General features: G+C 37.6%; 1 protein-coding gene across 1 annotated transcript in view; it reads left to right on the forward strand.

Annotated features, from left to right (window-relative positions):
* The window catches only part of LOC126335410 (F-box/SPRY domain-containing protein 1), an 84,404-nt gene extending 63,004 nt beyond the window's left edge, over positions 1-21,400 (forward strand). Inside the window, exons 2-3 of the mRNA XM_049998678.1 lie at positions 6,913-7,003; positions 13,271-21,400. Coding sequence (XP_049854635.1) covers positions 6,913-7,003; positions 13,271-13,365 — 186 coding nt within the window. The 3' untranslated portion in view covers positions 13,366-21,400. The remainder of the gene's footprint in view (positions 1-6,912; positions 7,004-13,270) is intronic.
* Positions 21,401-23,172: the final 1,772 nt, after the last annotated feature.

The following is a 23,172-nucleotide window of genomic DNA, read 5'->3' on the forward strand; positions in this document are numbered from 1 at the left end:
AAATCAAAGGCATCTAAACTGAACATGTTCTCACTATCTCTTTATTTCAACACAGTAAAATTCACTGTCCTGGCGTGAAATTTGTAAGTGGCAGGCAAGCTACACTGTCCAAGCACTGGAATTTCCTGTTTTTTTTGTAAGCAGTGAAGTGCTTGCTAGATTTAGTAAGACAAGGTGAGCCTAACTTTTTGTATATGGCATGATTAAGCAAAGTCACTGAGACACCTGTGTCTAACTGAAAGTTCTCACGATGGATAGCAATTCATAATAAGACAAATAGTTTGTTAGAACATCGTTGCACAGCAATAGGGCGAGAAGAAAGCACAACCTTAATCTTACTTTTGTCAGAGACTGTTGTAGGTTTGGAAAACACATTCACTGCATGTGCACAAGCCGGTTTTTTCTGGGAGTGGGCAAAATTGTTGATTCTCTGCCATCGCAAACAAGTTGCTGGGACATGACCTTTTCTCCATATGTGTAACATGTTGTGTTGCTTGATGGGCAATCCTATCTTTTATGGCGAGTAAAACATCTAGGGCAAGACTTCACTAAATTCACAGGCCTCTTTACATGTCTGTGTGGCTGTCTGCATGGCTGTGTATGTGCTTGTTATGGGGCTGCTAGAGGTGGTTGCGAACAAGGGGCAACTCGACCCACAAATCAGTGCCTGGTCAAACTTATCAGCCGCTGTGGCACCTGAATCATATTGCTCTAAGATTTGAAACACTTGGGAAAGTGATGGATTTGAGTACTTTAGGATCTGGCCCCATATTCTACTATCTGGGATATTGAACGTTATTGCATCCCTTATCATTAAATAACTGTAAAAGTTGCCACAACTACACTTAAATTTACACTTCCTAGTCATGCTCATTAATTCTGTGTACCACCGACGGTAAGTCTGTTCTGGCTTTTTCTGCAGATATAAGAAAAGATATCTAGCTGCAGCTACTTGGACTTGCTGGTCATAACACTGAGTTATGCTGCAATTGCGTCGTCATAGTTGAGTTTCTTGGGATAAGTAGTTGGGAATAGTTTTTGTATTAACCTGAACGCTGGGGACCCCACAATTGAAAGGAAGTATTCTAACTTTACAGTACCTTCAACCTGATGAGCTTGACAATGTGCTTGGAACTGAGTCAGGTAGTTGTTAAATTGCTGGAACATTGGTATGTTGGTCAGCAGCACTTGTTGGGCTGGTTTGTTGGTTGGTCGTGTGGCTGACACAGCTTGCTCAGCTAGTAGTTGTTGTCCCATCATCAGTAAGGCAGCAATTTGTTGGACCTGAAACTGAAAAGCTTGTGTTAGATCAATCACATTGGCCGTCTGCAGCTGAGGTGCAGGGGGCAGGGGGTGGAGGCCGCAGGGTAGCCATGGTTTACACAAATACGTTATATCAAAAAACAAGAAAACTTCTGAAAAGAGAAATTTCATTAGTTCCTGGAATACATGCACGAACATAACAACAATTGAGCAAATAGAAATGATAATTCCTGCAAGCTACAAGAAAAGTAAGCAAAATCGTCAGCCAAGTTGATTAACTTTGATCCCCACGGAATTATCCTCATCGCCACTGCTGTATCCTCATCGACACTGTAGCATCTCCGTCCCCACTGTAGTGTCCTCATTGCCGCTGTTGAGTCTTGTACCATAGGAATCAAGGCAGAGGATGTTGTTAGGTGGACAGTATCCTCTTTCTACAGCACAACTGCAACATGTTGCAGGATTCTTTATTTATATTAACAGGAAGCTACTTATCCTAAAGAGAATCCATGTATTGTGGTACAAGCTCATCAAATAATAGACCACATTGCTGCACTGCTGGTGAAGTACAAGTCCCGCTATAAACACTACTCCAGTCGATATACACTCTGGTAGCCAGTGATGTGAACTGACAGAGCCAACTAGGATAGTGACTGAACTAGTGACTGAGATTGACTGAGACTGAGTCCTCTGGTCAGTGGCGGCATTCTAAATACTTGTGGTCGAGAGAGTGTCGGCGGTACATTGCTTGCGAGTCTGTCTTTGGCATCTCTTCTAATAGGCGCGGTTGATCCAGCGCCTACTATTGATATTCATGCTGGTGACAGCTTATGCCAGACGTGTCTGAACACCTTTTGTTGTCTTGTGTTGCCACTGACTCATCTGTTGAAAGATCTGCTTCGCTATATCCCACTACCTCCTCCTTGCCTTGTGCGTCCATCAGACCCCCCTCCCCACCTCCATCAACCCAGGCAACTGCTTTCAATAGTGCGCTACTTATTTATAAAAGACATGTTAAGTTGCAGACAGGCACAATGAAAAGACACTTGTATAAAGGTTTCGGTCCCAGCTGTAAGTAAGTTTCTTTTAACTGTGTCTGTCTGTAACTTAACGTGTCTTCTGTGTGATAAGTAGCAATCTGTCTTTTCCTACATTATTTATATTCATACCTGGAGCTTCCATGGTTGCTTTCTATAGGTGACAACCAACAGTAGCCAGTCTTGCTGTGGCAGAAAGAGTTCGTGTTTGGTTGTCTGCATGGTTGTGTGTGTGTATGTGTGTGTGTGTGTGTGTGTGTGTGTGTGTGTGTGTGTGTGTGTGTGTACTTTTATTATAAAAAGGGCAAGAACTTGAAAGCTAATATAAATACTGCTTTCTGTTACATGTTTCTGTGTTGCACACATCAGTTCACCATAGTTGAGTAGTTTCTGTGATACGCAAGTTCACATTTTGTAGTTCATTAGACTCATGATGGGTAACTATCGTTTAAAGAACATTAATGATTGTAACTATGCTGATTCATATGTAGATTCCTGCCTTTCACAAGCAGTACTCTTCCACTCGAGGCTGTTGTAAAACCTTATTCTCCTTTACATCCTTAATCCCAGTGTAGAGAAGACTGCAGGAGAATCTGTAGTTTTTCAAGGAAAGGCTAGAGGTTGTGGCAGATAGATGCTGTAAACTGCTCCTTGTTTCGTGTTCATTATTCATGTGGCTATGAGTAATGTGCTGTATTCACTCCGAAAAATGAATTTCATGTAGTGGTATCTCTCGCATTTTGTTTGTTTTGTTTTTATTTATACAGGGTGGTCCATTGATCATGGCCAGGCCAAATATCTCATGAAATAAGTGTTAAACACACAAACTACAAAGAATAAAACTTGTCAAGCTTGAAGGGGGAAACCAGATGGTGCTATGGTTGGCCCACTAGATGGTGCTGCCATAGGTCAAACGGATATCAACTGCATTATTTTAAATAGGAACCCCCATTTTTATTACATATTCATGTAGTACGTAAAGAAGCATGAATGCTTCAGTTGGACCACTTTTTTCACTTTGTGACTGTTACATCGGCATCTATCACAAACATATGGATCACAATTTTAGACAAACAGGTGGTAACAGGTAGGTTTTTAAAATTAAAATACAGAACATAGATATGTTTGAACATTTTATTTTGGTTGTTTCAATGTGATACATGTACCTTTGTGAACTTATCATTTATGAGAATGCAGGCTGTTACAGCGTAATTACCTGTTAATACCACATTAATACAATAAATGCTCAAAATGATGTCCGGCAACCTCAATGCATTTGGCAATACGTGTAACGACATTCCTCTCAACAGCGAGTAGTTCGCCTTCCATAATGTTCACATATGTATTGACAATTCGTTGATGCATGTTGTCAGGTGTTGTCGGTGGATAACAATAGTAAATATCCTTCAACTTTCCCCACAGAAAGAATTCTGGGGACGTCCGGTCTGGTGAACATGCGGGCCATGGTATGGTGCTTCGACAACCAATCCACCTGTCATGAAATATGCTATTCAATACCACTTCAACTGCACACGAGCTATGTACTGGACATCGATCATGTTGGAAGTACATCACCATTCTGTCATGCTGTGAAACATCTTGTAGTAACTTCGGTAGAACATTACATTGGAAAACAGCGTACATTGCACCATTTAGATTACCATCAATAAAACGGGGGCCAATTATCCTTCCTCCCATAATGCCGCACCATACATTAACCTGCCAAGGTCGCTGATGTTCCACTTGTTGCAGCCATTGTGGATTTTCCGTTGCCCAATAGTGCACATTATGCCGGTTTACGTTACCGCTGTAGGTGAATGATGCTTTGTCGCTAAATAGAGCCCTTGCAAAAAAATCTGTCATCGTCCTGTAATTGCTCTTGTGCCCAGTGGCAGAACTGTACATGATGTTTAAAGTCGTCGGCATGCAATTCCTGGTGCATAGAAATATGGTACGGGTGCAATCGTTGATGTAGCATTCTTAACACCAACGTTTTTGAGATTCCCGATTCTCGTGCAATTTGTCTGCTACTGATGGTGCGGATTAGCCGCGACAGCAGCTAAAACACCTACTTGGGCACATTTCACATGTGGCTGAACACTTTCTGTTTCCTTAAATAACGTAACTATCCGACGAACAGTCTGGGCACTTGGATGATGATGTCCAGGATACTGAGCAGCATACATGGCACTCGCTCATTGGGCATTTTGATCACAATAGCCATGCATCAACACGATATCGACCTTTTCCGCAATTGGTAAACATGGGTAATGTATCACGAAGCAAATACTGTCCGCACTGGCGGAAAGTTACATGATACCACGTACTTATATGTTTGTGACTATTACAGCACCATCTATCACAAAGTGAAAAAGTGGTCTAACTAAAACATTTATATTTCTTTACGTACTACACGAATATGTAATAAAAAATGTGGGTTCCTTTTTTAAAAAATGCAGTTGATATCTGTTTGACCTATGGCAGCGCCACCTAGCGGGCCAACAATAGCGTCATCTGGTTTCCCCCTTAAAGCTAGACGAGTTTCGTTCTTTGTAGTTTTTTCATTTGATGCTTATTTTGTGAGATATTTGGCCCAGTCACTATCAATGGACCACCCTGTATATTTCTTCTCTGTACCTTTGTTGTACATCTCCATCTGCACTCTTCAAAGCAGTGTGCAGTGCATACCATCACTGTTTGTGTACTAAGTTCACCAGTAATCTACACTCTGAAATATGATGTAAAGAAAAATATCAGGTGTTAAAAACTGCAAAATGAATAATGAAATACATGATTGCTGAATTCACAGAAATAATAGAAACAACAAAACCACACAAAACAAGACTAAATATTCTCAAGTGTCTTAAAATTTGGTTTCCTCTTCTTAAGAAATAGGAGCAACAATTAGGGAGTGGTAAAGGAGAATCAAGGATTTGTTGATTGTAAATTAGTATTCAGTCTCCATGGAGGCAATGAAGCACAATCCCTCTCTCTCATGTAAAAATGCAAAATTTGAGAGGAAATGCCAAGAAGGGGGTGACTGCCTTTGGACAAATTAAAGTTCATACAGCAGAATTTACACATATCCACTCGTGTACCACTATATGATACAATTTTCGTTTGATGGCATTGGAAACTTTCTAGTCACATGAAATTAACATTAGATTTCTGACCACAATATGCTTACAATATACCACAACTGTAAATATGTCCAATATGTGTAACAGCTTGTAAGGAAAAGTTCACACCTCAGTGATGTAGGAACTAAGAAAATTGTATTAGGGGATTATTTGGTGCACAGTTGTGAGAGTGAAGTCCTTACTCACTTCTGCCTGCAAAGTTGCCTGGTTTTAGAGAACAGGAACAGTGAGCTGGAAATGCACTATTTGATTAAACAAATCACAACCATGATAAAGTGTGAATGATACACATTGACAAGTTTACCGTAAACTTCTGAAAACCTTAGAGGAAGACAACAAATTAGGAGCAGCAAAATATGGGGGAGGCTGTGACATTTCGTGGATGTTTACATTACATGAAAGTCAGTCCTTTGGTTGAGTTGACATTTATCTTGTATCAGAACAGTTACATTGAGGTGCTGGACAACGAGATTTTACCATCTTCTTTCCAAGAAAATAGTTATTTTCACTTTGTGACATTGGGAGCATTTGAAACAAATTTCACAACTTGACTGAGGCATGTCATGTCTAGATTTGAAATTAGTATTATTTATTTTTCTTTTTAGATCTGCAATAAACTGGAAAATTTGATCAAATGTCCACATTCAGTATCTAACATGATCACAGTTTGTTTTGAGAAGAATTGGTAGACATTGATGTCTCTGACATAGATGAGCAGTCAGTGTACCAGTTAATTACTAATCATGACTTTTATTGAAAGTAATGAGTATTTTATGTTACTAATAGTATGGGTGTTCTCTCTCCCTCCCCGCACCCCTTAAAGTGTGCTTATAGAGTTGCAAAAAGGTAGGTCAGAAATAATAGTACAAATAAAACGTATGATTACAAAAATGTAAGGAGAACATAACTTTTTAAGAAAAATATGGTAGCGTTGGTAGATATCACATAAGCAAATAGTCAAACAGCAAAAGAGATAACCAAGACAAAAAGAGGAGCTATACAAGCTTATGAATGTACTTTTCATGTAAAATGTTGTGATTGATGTTGTAAAGAAACTGAAAGCTAAAATGATTGGGACTGATTCCAGCCAGAAATTTGTACCACATTTTGGTATTTCTTTAGGGTGCTTCTGCTTCTCCAGTTGTTTGTTTTTTCTTTATGATGTAATGTCCAAATGGAAACAAACGAATTTTCTAAATGTAATTTGATTTAACTTTGTTGTCATTTCCAATCACAACTTGTATTGCAAAGGTTGAGCACGTTATCCATATGTCCATCTCAGGTTTTGTTTTGCTTCAGAACAGAATCAGTGTGGTAATAAGCAGAACCTAAATTTCATGATGTTTCTATCATTGATAGGTATCATCATTGTTTTAAGTTACACATGAAATTACCGATATGTCATTATCACACAGATATGTAGATTTGTGATCCTCAAATCTTAACTACTGTTTCTATTTGTTTTGTCTTAGGTTGGCGAAAGAATAAGAGTTATACTTGATTGTGATGATAATACATTGTCATTTGAAAAAAATTATGAGTTCCTTGGTGTTGCTTTCAGAGGTAAGTGATGTTTGCATTACTGCTTACATTTGTCTACAATTATCTACTTTGCATACCTTTGAAAATGTTTGTGTATTAAGTTCTTAACTATTTGAGTGTGATTAATTACAATGCCATCTACTGGTAACTCTATTATTACTTTCTACTGTTTAGTGCACTAGTGACATTAGATACTGGTGTACAAAATGTAAATGTAAATTTTGCAAGGTTGTTCTTATTTTGCCACAAAACAGTATAAACAGGTGATAGTAACATAGAAACAGTGTAAAGAATACAGTAGGTAATCAAATGCAACATGCATAACAGTAGACAAAAATGTTCTTCGTTTTTGCCAACTTGTTGGATTTTCCCAAACATTCTGTCAACTGGTTAATGTGTTCAGTATGAGCTGTGACTACATCTGGCACCAGACAGGCTTGACTATGATGGGGCATGCTGTGAATGATGTCATCAATCTCATGTTGAGGCAATAATGCCCATTCTTCCTGCAGAGCTGCTCAAAAGTCTTAGAGAGTGGTTGATGGCTGCGTCTTAGAGAGTGGTTGATGGCTGCTGACATGATGCAACCCCTCTCTGTAGTGCCTTCCAGATGTGCTCTATGGGTTCCAAATCAGGAGAGCACACACATCACACCATGGGTGCAATATCTTCCATCTCCAAGAAGACATCAGTCACCCATGCTCAATGAGGTCAACAATCATCTTACATTCATATGAAGTCTGGGCCCACAGCAACTCGCAACAACCTCGCCTGAGATCCCAAGATCTCCACATGGTACTTGACAGTAGTTAAACCTTGCTGATTCATGTGTACAATATCATGAAGAGTTTTTTAAGTGGTGAACATAATCCCTGCCCACACCATAAGGGATCCTTCTCAATATTGATCTCTTTCCACAATGTTTGGGTCCCAAAATCATATTCCGTGTGCCCTTCAGATGCAAATCTGTCAGGAATCGCTCTCCAGACCAAATCGAGACTCATCTGTGAAAAGAACATTGGATCACTGTTTGAAGGTTGAGGTGGCACATTGACGGCTCCACTTCAGACGTTCCCTTCTGTGAAAACACACCAGAGGTAAACAGACAACAGGTCTCCAACAGTAAAGGTCACTATCCTGAAGCCTTCTGTACACCGTTTGCCTCAATATAACACGTCCAGGGGATACTGCAAGGTCAGATGCCAGTTGCAGTGCAGTACTAAGTTGGTACTGTCATGTCCTTATAGCCAAATCACCTGATCCAAGAAGCAACAGAACGATTCACATTAAGCTATCGGGCTATAGCAATTTGTGACTCTCCTGCTTCCATTCCTTCTGTGGCCCTCCAAAGCAGTGTGTCCGTAGTTATCTGCTCTGTGGAATACTGTACTGTCTGTGACTGTGTACACAGGGATTGTGGATGTGGGACTACCTTGTAAACATTACCCAGCTTGATAGTCCCCCTGATGTCATTGCTGGCATGGTTGTCCATTGATTGGAATGCCATCTTCCATGCAGAACACGATTGTAATGACATATGTTGACAGTCTGTATGATTTATATCATGAATTAGATACAGGACACCAGTGCCCTTTCACAGTGCATAGAATGATCTGAATCTCTAAGACAATAGATCAGTTAAGTACTAGATTTCAAGTGACTAGCACGACATTCTTTGATGTAACAACCTCTATTTATAAAAGGCAATGTCCCCCACTGGCTAACACATTAACTGACTTATCATAGCCGAGCCCAAACCACTAAGGATAGAAACTTGAAATTTACAGAGGATTTTGATCTTTTACTGTAGGCATCATTTAAGGTGGCATTTTTCGAAATTGCTTCCCTAAGGGAATGAAAAATTTTTTGAAAATATTTCGCTATTTAGGCAGTTTTGAAGCTAGATGTGCAAAAATCGGTATTTGTTATCTTAGTTAGAAATAAAGAAATAAATTGTTCCAGCATTTTTTTGAAATTTGACCCTTACATGGGTGCAATTGTGGGTGAAAGTTTTTTGAAAAAATCATTATCAAAGAAGTACTAAAACATTTCATGAAAACTGGTACTTGAATCCTCAGTTAAAAATAAAAAACATGTGTTTCAGTGTTTTTGGAACAATTAGAAATAAAATAAAATGTGTTCCAGTGGATTCGAAAACTCAACCCCTAAAAGAGTGTCTTATGAAACCATTTTTAATGGTAAATCTACGAAAATTTGACTTTGGCTTCTTGATTGGAAATAAAAACCACATGTTTCACTGAAATTGAGCTCGTGTGAGGAGAAATAGGGGATGGAAGTTTTTATGGAAATATTTTGTTAAGCAAGCATTTTTTGAAGACAAATCTATGTAAATTTGCAATTGCTTTCTCTTGTAGAAATAAAAAAGTACACACTTCACTGTTTTTTTTATACTAAACCCCTAAGGCTGTGAAATAGGGAGGTGAATTGTTTTATGAAAATATATGAGTGTCAAAGCATTTTGAAAGCTATACCAGTATCTATGACAACAGATATTTGTCTTCTCATTTAGAAATGAAAAAAAAAAAAAAAAGTTTCTACCTCTAAGGGGATGGAATAGGGCAAGACTTATTCATCAACTCTTCAACGCCCAACCCAAACTGCTAAGAATAAAAACCTGAAATTAGGAGAGGGTGTGGATCTTACAATGTAGGCATCGTTTAAGAAGGCATTGTTTGAAATTATGTTCCTAAGGAGGTGAAAAGGGGTGAAAGGCTTTTTGAAAAATGTCATTATTAAGGCAATTTTGAAGCTAGAAGTACAATAATTGGCATATGGTTTCTCAGTCAGAAATAAAAAATATATATGTGTCTAAGCATTTTTGTAAATTCAACTACTAAGGGGGTAAAAAAGGGGATGAAAATTTTTAAGAAAATATTTTACTACATTAAACATGTTTAAAGGTAAATATATGAAAATTAGTGTTTCACTTATTGGTTGGATAAAAAGAAATATGTATTAGGGGATTAAGTTTCTATGTAAATACCACAACAAGAGTACAAAGAGCTCAATTAACATAACCTCTGACTCTAGTTACCAGAATCGTTTGTTGGTCAGAAGTACTTTCTGCACAGACACTGCTTCTATGACCTTATTTAGCATGAAAAGTTTAGAAGTTGTTGCAATTCGTGAACAACATAAAAATTTGAACAACGAAAGATAAAATCTGTGCAGACCATGTAAAGCAGCAGGTGCTAACTTAGCCTTCTCGTAAACTCTGTTCAGATTGATGATAAATCAAAACAGTCATAGAGAAATACGCATTGTAAAGAGTAATGATGATTGATCGACAAACACTGGGAGGAAGGAGATCAAAAGTACACAAGCATACACAGTGCAAGCTGTTACTGATTTGTTTGACTGATGGGGCTGTTAAGTACTATACCACCTACTGCTCTCCCCTGACGTAAACCCTCGTAAGTTCAGCTCGATTTTTAAACTGAAGGAAACACTTCACGGCATTCACTTCGGAACTGCTACAAATTCGTCGGGCAATAGACCGCACCGCTCGAACTGTCAACACAACTGGCACTGCTAAGAGTATCCTACAACTTCCACATTGCTGGCAACGGGTTATAGACAATGCTGGTGTCTACTTTGATGATAGAAACGCTTTGAAAGGTGTATCTGTTTTGTACAAGCTGTAAATAAATAATTGCCACCATTAAAGTTCCAACCCTCGTAATAGAAAAATAGTTACACAGAGCAACGTGCCATATGCATGAAAATGGTAGCAAATTCAAGCAATGTAATAGTTTGTGCACTTAAGATGCGAGGAGATGTGCAAAGATGTAACATTGACCAAGTTAAGTGCACCAACTACATGTCAAAACATCACAGATATGTGAAGTTAACTATCACGAAAAGTAGCACATCACATGATTACCTTCCATTTTCATGCATATGGCACTTAGTTCTGGGTAACTAATTTTCAGTTATGATACATTTGCACCATTGCATTCTTTTTTTGTAATGGTAATTTAGTGTGCTTTTTTATACAGGCAAACACTCAAAAATGGCTTTTTAAGCTGAAGTTAGTTGTGTAGCTAAGAAGTGGTCTTACTAAATAAAGCCTTGGTGGAAAAATTGTCACCAATATTCAACAAATTCATGGTTGTGGTGCCCTGCCTACTATGAAGGAGTACTTGCTCATATATGTCATCTTCATCAGTTTCTTTTCAACTGAATGTACCATGTAGGGCAATTATTGTTCCTTGCTGCTGCCAGCACATAAAGGCCTAGACACTGAAACTCTCAACAATCACATCATGAAACTCCTCAACAATTTCAGATTTGTGACAGTTTTAGTGCACACAGTGTTCTGTGAAGCTCAGTTAATTAGAAGAGATATATGTCTAATACTGCTACGGGATTTCTTTGTATGCTCAGTGTCTTACTATGCCCATCATCCATAATTCCAGATACTTATCAGTAAGAAACTGCTAAAGGCCTGCTCTTCATTGATATCTTCCCTATTTGGACATATCTGTGAAAGTGGATAGTCCATGAAAAGAACCACCTGAATAGCACCCACTAAGGCATTTGGGATTAGTAAATTTGTGAAGCTGGGTCATGAGTCATGCCTGGATTGCTCAGTCGGTCAAAGGGTACCCATGAACGAGAAGGTTTCAGATCAAAGTTCCAGTTTGGCACACATTAATAATCTGTGAGGAAGTTATGCAACAGTGTACACTCTACTGCAGAGTGAAATATTAATTCTGTCAGATTGGATCCTTTATCTTTCTGTTCAGGCACAGCAAGTTGACTACTGTACAGGAATGGTTGGAGCATACAGTGAATGCGTATGACTCAGTGCATCCATGCCAAAGATTTCAGGCCAGCATCAGAAGCAACCTGTTTCTGGATGGAATGAGGAGTGGCACTCAGTGATGTAAGACAGGCATGTGACACTGGCAGGTTTCAAGCACAACTCAGTTGCAGAGAACTATGCAGCATTTCAGTTAGCATAATATACCTGGGAGATACTTAGAACTAGTGTAATGAAGAATGGTCCTCTCCAGAGGGTTCCAGATGACAACCCCTCCAAGAGTGTCCAAGAATTTCAGTAAAATTACCTGCCCTGCTAGCCTGAACTAGGTTTATGTCATCACCGAGTTGTATAAAAAGAGCAGTTGGAGTTGTGGTTACACCATTGTTGAAGTTTACAACTGCCCTTCCTCTTCACAGGAAGGCAAAAGAAAACGCAGAGCAAGCTGGCACTGTGACATGCATTTGAGAGGAGTGGACTTCGAAGCCTCATCTGTTCACAGAAATGCAGATGTTCTATGGTTTTCCTAAATCATTAAGTTGGTTGCCAGGATGGTTCCATACTAAATTGCTTGGTCAATTTCCTTCCCCATCCTTTCCAAGTCTGAGCTTGCGTCCCTTCTCTAATGCCAGTGTCAGTTATCAGGCATTAGGTTCTCTGCTCTTTTTAATTTAATCAGTGAGACAGGGCAGTTTCACAATGTTTGATAGGAAACTATCATAATTCTCCTTATTAAAACATGGAAACACAAAAACAGCCACAGTATTGCTCCCATTAGCTATGTTGGCAAGACTTTGAGCTCAATGCTTAACTAGGACTTTGATAAGAAACCAACCTTCTGTGACATCATAGGATATCATTTCACTGCTGACTTCTGAAGGATATCCTGGGCAGACATGTTCTGAATTATAATGAGAGGGCCTGATTATGATCTATAGAATGTTTCTGCTAGGTAATTAGAATACAAAAGTAATTGAAGTCACCTTCATCTTTGAAAGATGTGACTGCAAGCCATTGCCATTTTGAGAACATTTGTTCCACACAAGAAACATCATTAGTCACCTCCACTACCCTTCTTAAAATAAATCAAAATTTAGTGAGCATTTATTTATTTATTTATTTCACTACTAATTGTGATGCACCCTGTGTACAAATTTTGCACTAGGGGCATCTCTGGTGCCCCTCTCAACCTGATGCCGCAAGTGGCTATATTGTGTTGCTTGGTGCCCCAAGTAGCTGCTTGTGTCTGTTGAACCTTAATCCAGTCCTGCTGCTGACTGTGAACTGGTGTAAAACTCCATTGAGACTGCTCCAAATTTGTACACAAACTTTGATATAGGTAGATATTTCATAGCTGTTGTGCAATTTATTCTCAGTTTGTTGGTGTAGCACTAGCACTTTATCCTCAAGAAGCAATTTTATGCTTAACATGCACATAAATAATGCTTGTGACTATTTCAGCAGTAAATTCTTTCATTTTGACATTAATGATTTGTTGACAGGTCTCCCAGATAAAAGACTATATCCTTCGGTGTCTGCAGTGTATGGGAACACTGAAGTTTCCATGGTCTACCTGGGACCGCCTTTGGATGGCTAACACACAGTTAATGTGACTCAATCTCTCAGAGGAACCAGAGATATGTTGATGTTTCCCACCATGATTCAGTCACTAAACAACTGTCTGTAACTCTCAAGAGTAATCAGCTGTGAACAATAATGTTGTAAATTCTGGTGACAGTGATGTAAAGTATCAAGTTTTTTCAAAAGGTCATTTGCATTTGACAAAAATGCACTCCAGGTATTTTACTTACACTCTAGGTTGAATCTGGCAATTTTAGAAACAAAACATGACTATTGTATGAAAATTTATTTTCTCAGTGCAGTAGAACGTTGTCAGTTCATTTTACAGACCCACAACAACGCATCATCATCATCATTGTATTATAGAATGTTTTGTTTTATTTTGTTATGTGTGTGTGCGTATCACATGATGAGTCCCCCAGAATGTTTAGTGTAATAATGCATGGACATCAGCATAAATCACAGTGTTCGTAAAGCTGCCAGTATTAATAGGTTTGTTTTAAATTTGTTATTGTTATATTATTGTCTGTGATTTAGTGTAGTAAGTGTATTTTTCAAGTCATATTCATGGTACAAAATATCTCTGCACTTGAAATTCTTTCTTTGCAGGCCATATGAATAATATGTTATTAGGATAGGTCATGTAACAGAATTTACAACTCACTATTCAAGGATTTACAAATACAAGACACTCAGTGATAAAAAGATAATACCTGTTATTGCAGAAAAGAGCTTCAGTTTTCAGCAGCAGCACACTTTTCAGGGAATATATTAAATGTTTTACAATAAATTGTAAATTTTGAAGGAAGAACAGTAGTAGAATTTGATGATATGTCGTATTTATTTACCCATGCTTAATGTAAATATATTATACTTAAAAATGTTACCCGGTGCCATATGCACATATTCTTATGCCTCTGGAGTATGAGATGAATATATTTTTCCTTCCTTTCTGTCAGATTTCATAGATATTATGTGATTGGTTATGTTAATTTAATCCTGTGCTTCCATGTAGAGATGTTCGCTGTAAATGGAATTATTCTCCTTTTTCATGTCTGTAAATCAAATTCTTCAAGACACACAACTATTCATTTTTAAGAATACTGGAACTTGGTGCTTTTTATAACATAGGAATTGGCTTATAATATTTGTATTAATTTTTGCTCCACTCTGTTACCATTATTCTCAGTGTTGATACAAATAAGAGCTTAAAATTTCTTTCTTTTTATCCATTTATTTCCATGTGACAGATCCAGAAAAATAATTTAAATTAAGTGGGATAGGGGCCAGTTCTGAAGCACATTATTTTTGTTGTAAATTGTCTGCTAAATCCAGTTGTGTAACATGTTTGGTTTATTTTACTAAAGTTATTAGAATATTTGGTTTCGATATGGAGCAATTTCTTTTGGATGAGAGCGAATATGTTTAGCCACAGAATACTTCACATACATACATTTCTTTCTAATACTCTAGCACATACATCTTGAAATTCAAGTGTTATTTGTCATTATGTCCTGTTTGTGAACATCAACCAAAGCTTACAGTATCAGTAACTGGCAAAGTCTATAAAATGAACATCTTGGGCTCTTCATTACTGTCTTAAAATTTTGACAAAATGTTGTTGACATCATGATCTGGCCCTCATTCAGTTGTATATTAGGTTACTGTATCCACAATTGATTTGACCTGAGGTTTGTGTGAGCAGGTATAAGTTTTTTATATAAATTACACTGAACTATTGTAATTTTATAGCTGGTTTTGTTGTTTGTAGTTAAGTATGAAAAATTTAAAAGAATGTGATGACTGAAGGTGAGCTAGGATATCTCAAATATATAAAGACCATGAATTCCTCTGACATCACTTTTTAATATAAGGTGATCCTATTTCTGGGGAAAAAAGGAATGCAGTCCCATTGTTTTTAATTTGTTTTCCTCTTTGCTGCTCACGTGTGTACCTCACATCCAGTTTTCGTATTCTTTGATGTTAGTTACATTCTTGTGGCACCTAAATTTTAAGGTGCTGATAGTGACATAACAGCTGGCTAGACAATGATAAAAAGAGAATTAAAGCAACTTTCTCTATATTTCAACCATGTTTAAAACATAAATTATGTTTTCATAGTGGTAATTATTACATAATACTGAGAAAAAATATAATAAGCCATGTGTTGCATCATTCTAGCCTTGCCCTGTACCATTATTTATGACTCATAATTATCAGCATAAAGAACAGTTCAGAAGTGCGTTATACTTAACAATTGTTTGTTATCTGTGAGATGTATATGTTTCTTATGTGTGTGTTTATGCTGGTAATAATTTTCTTGTGAAAAGAATGTGATTACGTAAGGCAAGATAAGGTGTCACATATATCATACAAAGACTATGAATTCCTATGACATCGCTTTATATTAAAAAGTGATCCTATTTTAGTATAAAGTTATGATATTCCTATTTTGGTTAATTTGTCTCTCTCTTTCTATCAACACGAGTGACACACACACACACACACACACACACACACACACACACACACACAAACACACAGTTTCTCTACATTATCTGAACACTTATGTGACACTTCTGTTTTAAAATTCTGAAAGTGACTACTACTATTTAGGCAACCAACGTTAAAGAAATGAAAGCAGCTTCCTCAGACAAAGGAACATTCTGCTCTGTGAATGAATAGAGGGGGTTGGGTACAGTAAATAGATACAGCTGCAACGTTGCATTCTGAGTCTCCCCTACCACCATCTCTCAAGCATTCACATCCATATATTTTTTGCTGTGTTTAAAGACTTTATTATATTTGTGGGTAGTCATTAAGTTTTGGTTATTAACTAGGAAAAATAAAGTTATGTAATTCATGCTTTATTTGTTTGCAGTTTAATGTTTGCAGTCTTATAACACACTGAAATTCCCATGCCACAGCACCATAGTCATCCACTAGATGTGCCAAAACCAAATGGTGTAGCCGATTGATAAAGTGGAGATGGGCTGTGCATATTGTTTTGGATCCTCTAACAGCATGCTGTGGTACTGTGGCATGGGGATATCACTGTTATTGGCAAACAAACAAAAAATTAACTATGCAAATTTATATTTTCAAGGTGGTAGTTAAAACTTGATGACAACCTCTTGTACATATTTCACTTCATCAGTGGACTGAGCCATTTAGTTCAGGTTTTTCTAGCACCTTGCTGCTATACCGTGCTATCAGGATTTTATTATGTATCAGGTCTGAAAATGCAACTACTCTTTGTAATTCTGAATTACTTGTCTTCATTTTAAACTTTCCTGCTGAGTTAACCTCAATCTTAAAATATAAATGACTAACAATACTTAAACCCTAGGATACCACAATTTAATTATTTATATTTCCTCTTACAAAACCACAAACCCAAATACTTGCAATAAGTGCAGTGATAACTCACTTTGTGGGTGTCTTAAATATTGGAATGTAAACTGTACTAGTTCATCATAAGTCGTTAGTTACAAACCATTATGTATATTGTTTTCATTTGCCATGTCAACTGCACAATGTAGTCATTCAGCTTAGGTAATGCTCCTTTAATATTTGCTCTCCTACGGTTCGTTGTTTGAATTTCTTATGCATACACAGCTGTTAAAATCAGCACATGATTGATGAAAATGCTACTGAGACAAAAAGTAATTTATTTTTCAGAACAGTGATTCATCAACAAAATCCAAAATGCATTCAGCTAGCTTGAGGAATAGAAGTAGTATTTCCATGCACCACATAGTGAACACATGATGACAGAGTTAATTCTACTGAAAAGTTTTAGTGCATTCGTTAAATACTCATCGTGTGAGACCATAAGGAGCTTCTTTGTTTCTATTTTCCCACATTCCTAATAACTGGAGCAGATATTTGTTTCAGTTTCTTCCATTTCTCACATCCTTGCTTTTTGTTACTACTTTCCCCCTATAGAGACTAAAGTTATCACATACAGTTTGTCACCCATCATCTCAATTTCTTTTAATTACCTGCCACATCGTCAAAAACGTAGAACAGTTTCTAATCTGACTCCCCTTCTCACCTACACAACTTTCACCCAACTTGCAATGTTCTGCAGAGAAACAAAGACATATTTGCATATCACAAAGTGGAAAGCCAGTTTCGTTGGCATTCACAATCTGATATTACCAACACCTATCCTGAAGTGTCACTCTTTCATTCATGTGTATGTCACCCCACCCTCCTCTATCTCCCTTTCCCTATTTCCATCTCTTATTCTAAATCCTTTACACACCCCTACCACAATCTTCTTAGCATTCTTTCTAGCAACCCTCTACCCTGTCCACTGTCTCCCTTCTTTTGTGGCAGCCATCTACCTGCATGTATGTACATGTTTCACTCTGTCATATCACCAAACTCTGCTGCTTCTCTCTCATCCCAACCTAGCCCATTCAGTTTTCCCACATCATACACTAATCAGATCATCACTACTTGCCTCATTTGGGGCTGTAGTGACTGTGTGTGCATGTTGTCACTCTGAATCAAGGACTTTATCAGAAAGCTTTGCCATTTATCATATTATATGTGCTTATATACTGCCAAGTGCTCTTCTATAATGATAAAAGTATTTCCTGGCTGGAACAATGCATAAAAATAAGGGAATGGCAACCACTCACCTATAGCAGACTAATGTGTGACACACAGAAACACCTAACAGAAAACAGTATTCACACTAGCTCTTGCTTTTTTAAGTAAAAGTACACATGTTCACACACACAGTCACACAGGATAGCTCAGAAACAAGTGTGAATATTGTTTTCTGCTATGTGTTTCTATGTGCCACGCATCAGTCTGCTTTGGTTAAGTGGTTGCCTTTCCCCTATTTTACATCCAGTACCTATCCTAGTTGATTTGTAGTCACCTAGGCATATATAAATAATTCTGTCCATTTTGAATTCTCTGTGGAACAGCTTTTGAAGAACTTCACTACAACTACTGCATGGTATTCTATGAGAGTGGAACCAGAAACTAACTATCCACCTTGATGAAAGTCCACTGTAAATCTTTTGTCTTGGGTGAATTAGATCAGTCAGTTTTGGAGCATACTACTCAACACAGTGAGGTTGACTTCAATGACTGTTCAACAACCACTGTGATTTATATCTCCTCCCTCCCTTATCATCATCACATTTTTTTACAGGCTGTGCCACAAGGGAGATTTTTCCTGCAACACAGTCTACATTCCTGTGTCATAGCCCCCCCCCCCCCTCCCCCTCCCCCCAACCACAATCACCACCACTACCTCAACCACCACCACATCATCTCACCTCAGTCTCCTGCAGTCCTCATCTTCTACCTTGTCTTTATCCCTTCTCCTCTTTCCACCCCATATCATCCTCCTGCCCTCATCCCAGCATCACAATCTATCTGATTCTTTTCTACACCTCTCTCTCATCTGTATCTTCCTTCCTTTATTTTTTTTTATGCCTTTCTTCTCATCTGGATCACCCACATCCCCCCCTGTACTCTGCATCCTGATGTACATGTCAGATATCTCCCTCATACATACAACTCTCCTGTGGGCTTTCCTAATGTTCTCAGTTGCTATTCATTCTTCTCCTCATCCTATGCTACTTTTGTGTCTACTGTATCTGTTCTCACCCAGAGCTCTGTTAACCCTTGTCATGCTGCTTTGGTGGGGAACAGAGTTTATGTATTGATATATGAATGATGAAAACCTGAAACATGTTATTACAGTTTGAACTTTTTAATGTGTGAAACATGTGTTACAAATGTTATCTACCTTTTTGCTTTCCAACCTTGATCCTGTCTTGGTCAGCCAGGAATCTTTTATTTAAATGATCAAATTTCACCATTTTTGTTAAAAACTGGAATTTATAGAAGACATAATAGGGGCTGTCCCTAGTTATCATCATACTCTCATATAAGGCAGTAACTAATGGGAAAAAATTCCATTAAGGACTGTGTTATCTGTATAATGCAGTTTGTTGCAAGGTACTGGATACCCAAAATAGTAAATGTCTTTCCCTCCAATTTCTGTGTAGCAGGTTTAGTTAAGCATTGTATCTTATACATTTATCTAGCACACTCTGTACAAAATGTAACAACTCACTATACGCAGTTGCTGTTTTGTAGAGTGAATCTCCTTCGTAGCCTCTGCCATCGAGCAGTTATTTATTCTCTTTTATCTATACATCTGAAGATTAGTTGTTGAAATGGGGAGAGAAGGCAGGTAGCTCTTTGAGCAAAAGGGGAGAAATAATGATAGCAGCAACCATCTTGTGCAGTCACCACACAATGTTCTTGTTGGCAGTGTAGTAGAAAAACTGAGCACACAAGTGCAAAGGGAATATTGATGTGTCAGTAGTCTGAAAATATGCTAATGATCTATTCTTTGAAATTTATTGAGCTTGTAATTGCTTTAAAGAGTATATAGAAATTGTGCTTATGTCATATGATAGACAAAATTTCAAGCATTCCTAACAAAAGTGAATTTATGGACTTCATTAATTTTCCTCAGAAGACAAAATCAGGTACTGAAAATATGTTGATAATCAAAACCAATTAAAAGCTACCACATTTAAAAATCATTATGCTTACTGTGTATCCTGCTGTGTTGTGCACCTTCAGTGAAGAATAGTTGTACACTAATCAAACAAATTACAACAATAAAAAAAGAAATGCATTATTTCCACATTTTATGCTTTATTCCAGAAAAACAGTATTGCAGAGTTCATTACTTAGAGTATTGTTGCTGCTGTTTCTCAGTGACTAAGCTATTTGGAGATTAACTGGATGGTTCACTGATAGTGTTACATAAATCATTATGAAGAGTGTGAGCTCTGTGGGGCAAACTGTAGATTTTGTTCATATCTTAATGAAGGAGGGAAAGAGACATGCTCAGCTGTTGGTAGAAATCAGAGTTAATGTTTAATAATCACATGAATTACATGCCCAGTTACCACTCTACAAATTCCACTATGTGTTTTATTCTTAATTGGTTCTTGTACCTAGATCTGTGAGTAGATTTTTCTTCATCTACCTTCTCTACTCAATACTTGCATGTCTCACTTCAGAAATGAAGCACATTTCCAAGAGCATAAATAGCTCCTTAACATTCATCGTGCTCATCTGCCATAGCCCTTTAGTCATCAGGATCTGAAAATTTATTCTTGGTTGTAATATTTTCACTTAATGACCCAGAGAAATTTATGATAATAGAAATACAACTATTATATAGTAATACTGTTATAATTAATGCTATCACTTTTACTTTTTGAAATAGTATGTGTGATAGAAATTTATCCTTTGTTCAGTAGGAAATAGTTAGTCATTACGCTGTGAAATACAATGTAATATAATTATATTGCAGCTGATGTCTTATTTATGTCATATATTCTGTCATTTTTAATCTTGTGCCAACAGACAGAATTATCCCATGTGTGCTATTGTTGACAACTTTTCGTGATCTCCCTAAGACGAGAAGGATATGTTAACTGCAATCATAAAATATATATATTGACATTTTTGTGAATGATAATATGCCATCAATGCCTTCATTTTGGCATAAATTTTATATTGTAAAGTATGCATGTGTCTGTGTGATATGGTGGTAAAATTTAGTGCAGAGATTTAGTTTCAGTGTGTACAAATTCTGACTTGTCTTGTTACTAGTTCCACTCTTTGTATTGGATTTATATGTAAACTGTAAACCGAAGAGAATGTAAGTGTAAACATTTCACAAAACTTAACTGGCAATTTGACATTTGTTAAAACTGAATGTAATTTTCTTTATAAGATACCAGTTGTGTCAGCTCCCCGTTAATTGCTGCTGTGTAGCAAAGTTGGGAGCATGAATGTGAAATATAATACAATTCATTTTTACTGATGGTTTTTCTGCAGTTTATTTGTTTGTGAATTTATTGTGTCCTCATTGTGTTTCCTTTTGAGTAAACATGAAGACTGATATAATTCAATTGGAGTGTGACTGTTAATGAATTTAATTAAATTTGAATATATAATGTAATATTCCTATTTTAATGTAAACATTTCTTAAGTAATGCCAACTAGTGATGAATGTCCCAGATTCCTTGCCATAATTAATGCACTATATATCTAGAATAGTGTGTCAGCTCCACACCACAGAATACAGTGGCGTGCTCTAAACACTTTTTGAGGGGGTTTCTGGTATGTGGAGGTGGGAAAGGGGCAGGTGGACAGGTAAAAAAAAATGGGCAAAGCATTTGACATTAATTTTGCGTACATTATGCATATACATCCTCATGTAAAGGTCAAGGTGTGTGTGTGTGTGTGTGTGTGTGTGTGTGTGTGTGTGTGTGTGTGTGTGTGTGTGTTACACACCAGCACAATGACTGATCTGTTAGCAGTGAATATTGTTCTGTTTATACATACATGTATATGAGTGTCCCTCATAAGAGTGGTTATGTACATTTTCTCTGGTGTTTTGCCAGATATTGTAAATTTGGTTTCTGCAGTGTTATCAGCACAAACAAATACTGCTCATCGTATGTTTCATATGAGACCCGGAGTCAAAGAAAAGTTTGTTTCCTGTTACAAAAAAATTATTTTTGAAATTGAATTTTACATGCACATTCATTAGGACAGTCTCCAATTAGTATACTGTGATTTTCATTTTATCAGTATAATTGAGGATGATTCAAGTGAAAACCCTAAAAATGATATAATATCTTTTATTGTAATGATGAACAAAAAACTAACTTGTCATTTTTCCACAGTCTCCTGTTGATGAACTCGCGTATTCCCTCGGTTTGGAAATGTATAGATACCACAGTAAAAGGATTATTTTGGTGGGATGCGTAGCTAGTCATTCATTTCTGTATTCACCTTTTCTCGTCACTTCTGAAATGCCCCCTCCCATTACTTCTTTGAGTGCACCAAAACGGTTAGTCACTAGGAGTGAGGTCTTGTGAATGAGGAGGATATACCAGACATCCAAATTGAATTTCCTGAACAGTTTCAACTATCTTACAGACTGTATGCAGTCAGGCATTGTCATGCTGCAGCAATATTTCTGTAGTCAAAGTCCTCCATGTTGGTTCCTGATTGCAGGATGAAGTTGATTTCACACCCTGTCTGAATAAGAAGCAGTGGTTACCGTCACTCCCCTAATGCTCTAAAATAACTCTGAGAGCAGAAATGTTTGTAGTTCTGGCAGAGCTGTGGCGCCATTCCTCGCTTGATTTTTTGTTTCAGGTTGGTGATAGTGGACTGAAGTCTCATCACCTGCAACGATTTTTCCCAGAAATGCATCACCTCTGATGTGGAAACAAATGTTCTTCACAGACATCTAAGCAATGGTCTTTCAGTTCGTCATTCGGTTGGCTAAGGCCCCCATGATGCAGACACCTTATTGAAATGCATTACATTGTGAACAATATTCCACACTAAACTGCTACTAATGTTCAAACTTGCGCCTATTTCTTCAGAGTTACGCGCTTGTTCTCCTCCATTAACCCAATGTTCTTATCTGCCACGATGTGGTGCGCCTGCCCTGGTCTCCGGGCATCCCCCACAGAATTTACACTGCATTTGAACTTCCTACACCACTTTTGCACTTGCTGCAATGACACTGCCGTTATGCAATAAATTTTGATTGTCTAGTACCTTCACTACACAAAAAATGCATCACAGATCACTACTCACTCACATTGCTTGTTGACAGGAAGGTGGAATCTTGTTGTGGACAGTGCTGCCTTCTCCTTCATTGCTCTGCCACCTATCGGTCACTTTCTGAATCTCTGATAGCATTAATGCCACGTACCAACTCCATCACATGATTTCTTAA

This window comes from Schistocerca gregaria, chromosome 2 (genome assembly GCF_023897955.1).
Source record: "Schistocerca gregaria isolate iqSchGreg1 chromosome 2, iqSchGreg1.2, whole genome shotgun sequence".
In the NCBI taxonomy this organism is placed as follows: Eukaryota; Metazoa; Arthropoda; class Insecta; order Orthoptera; family Acrididae; genus Schistocerca; species Schistocerca gregaria.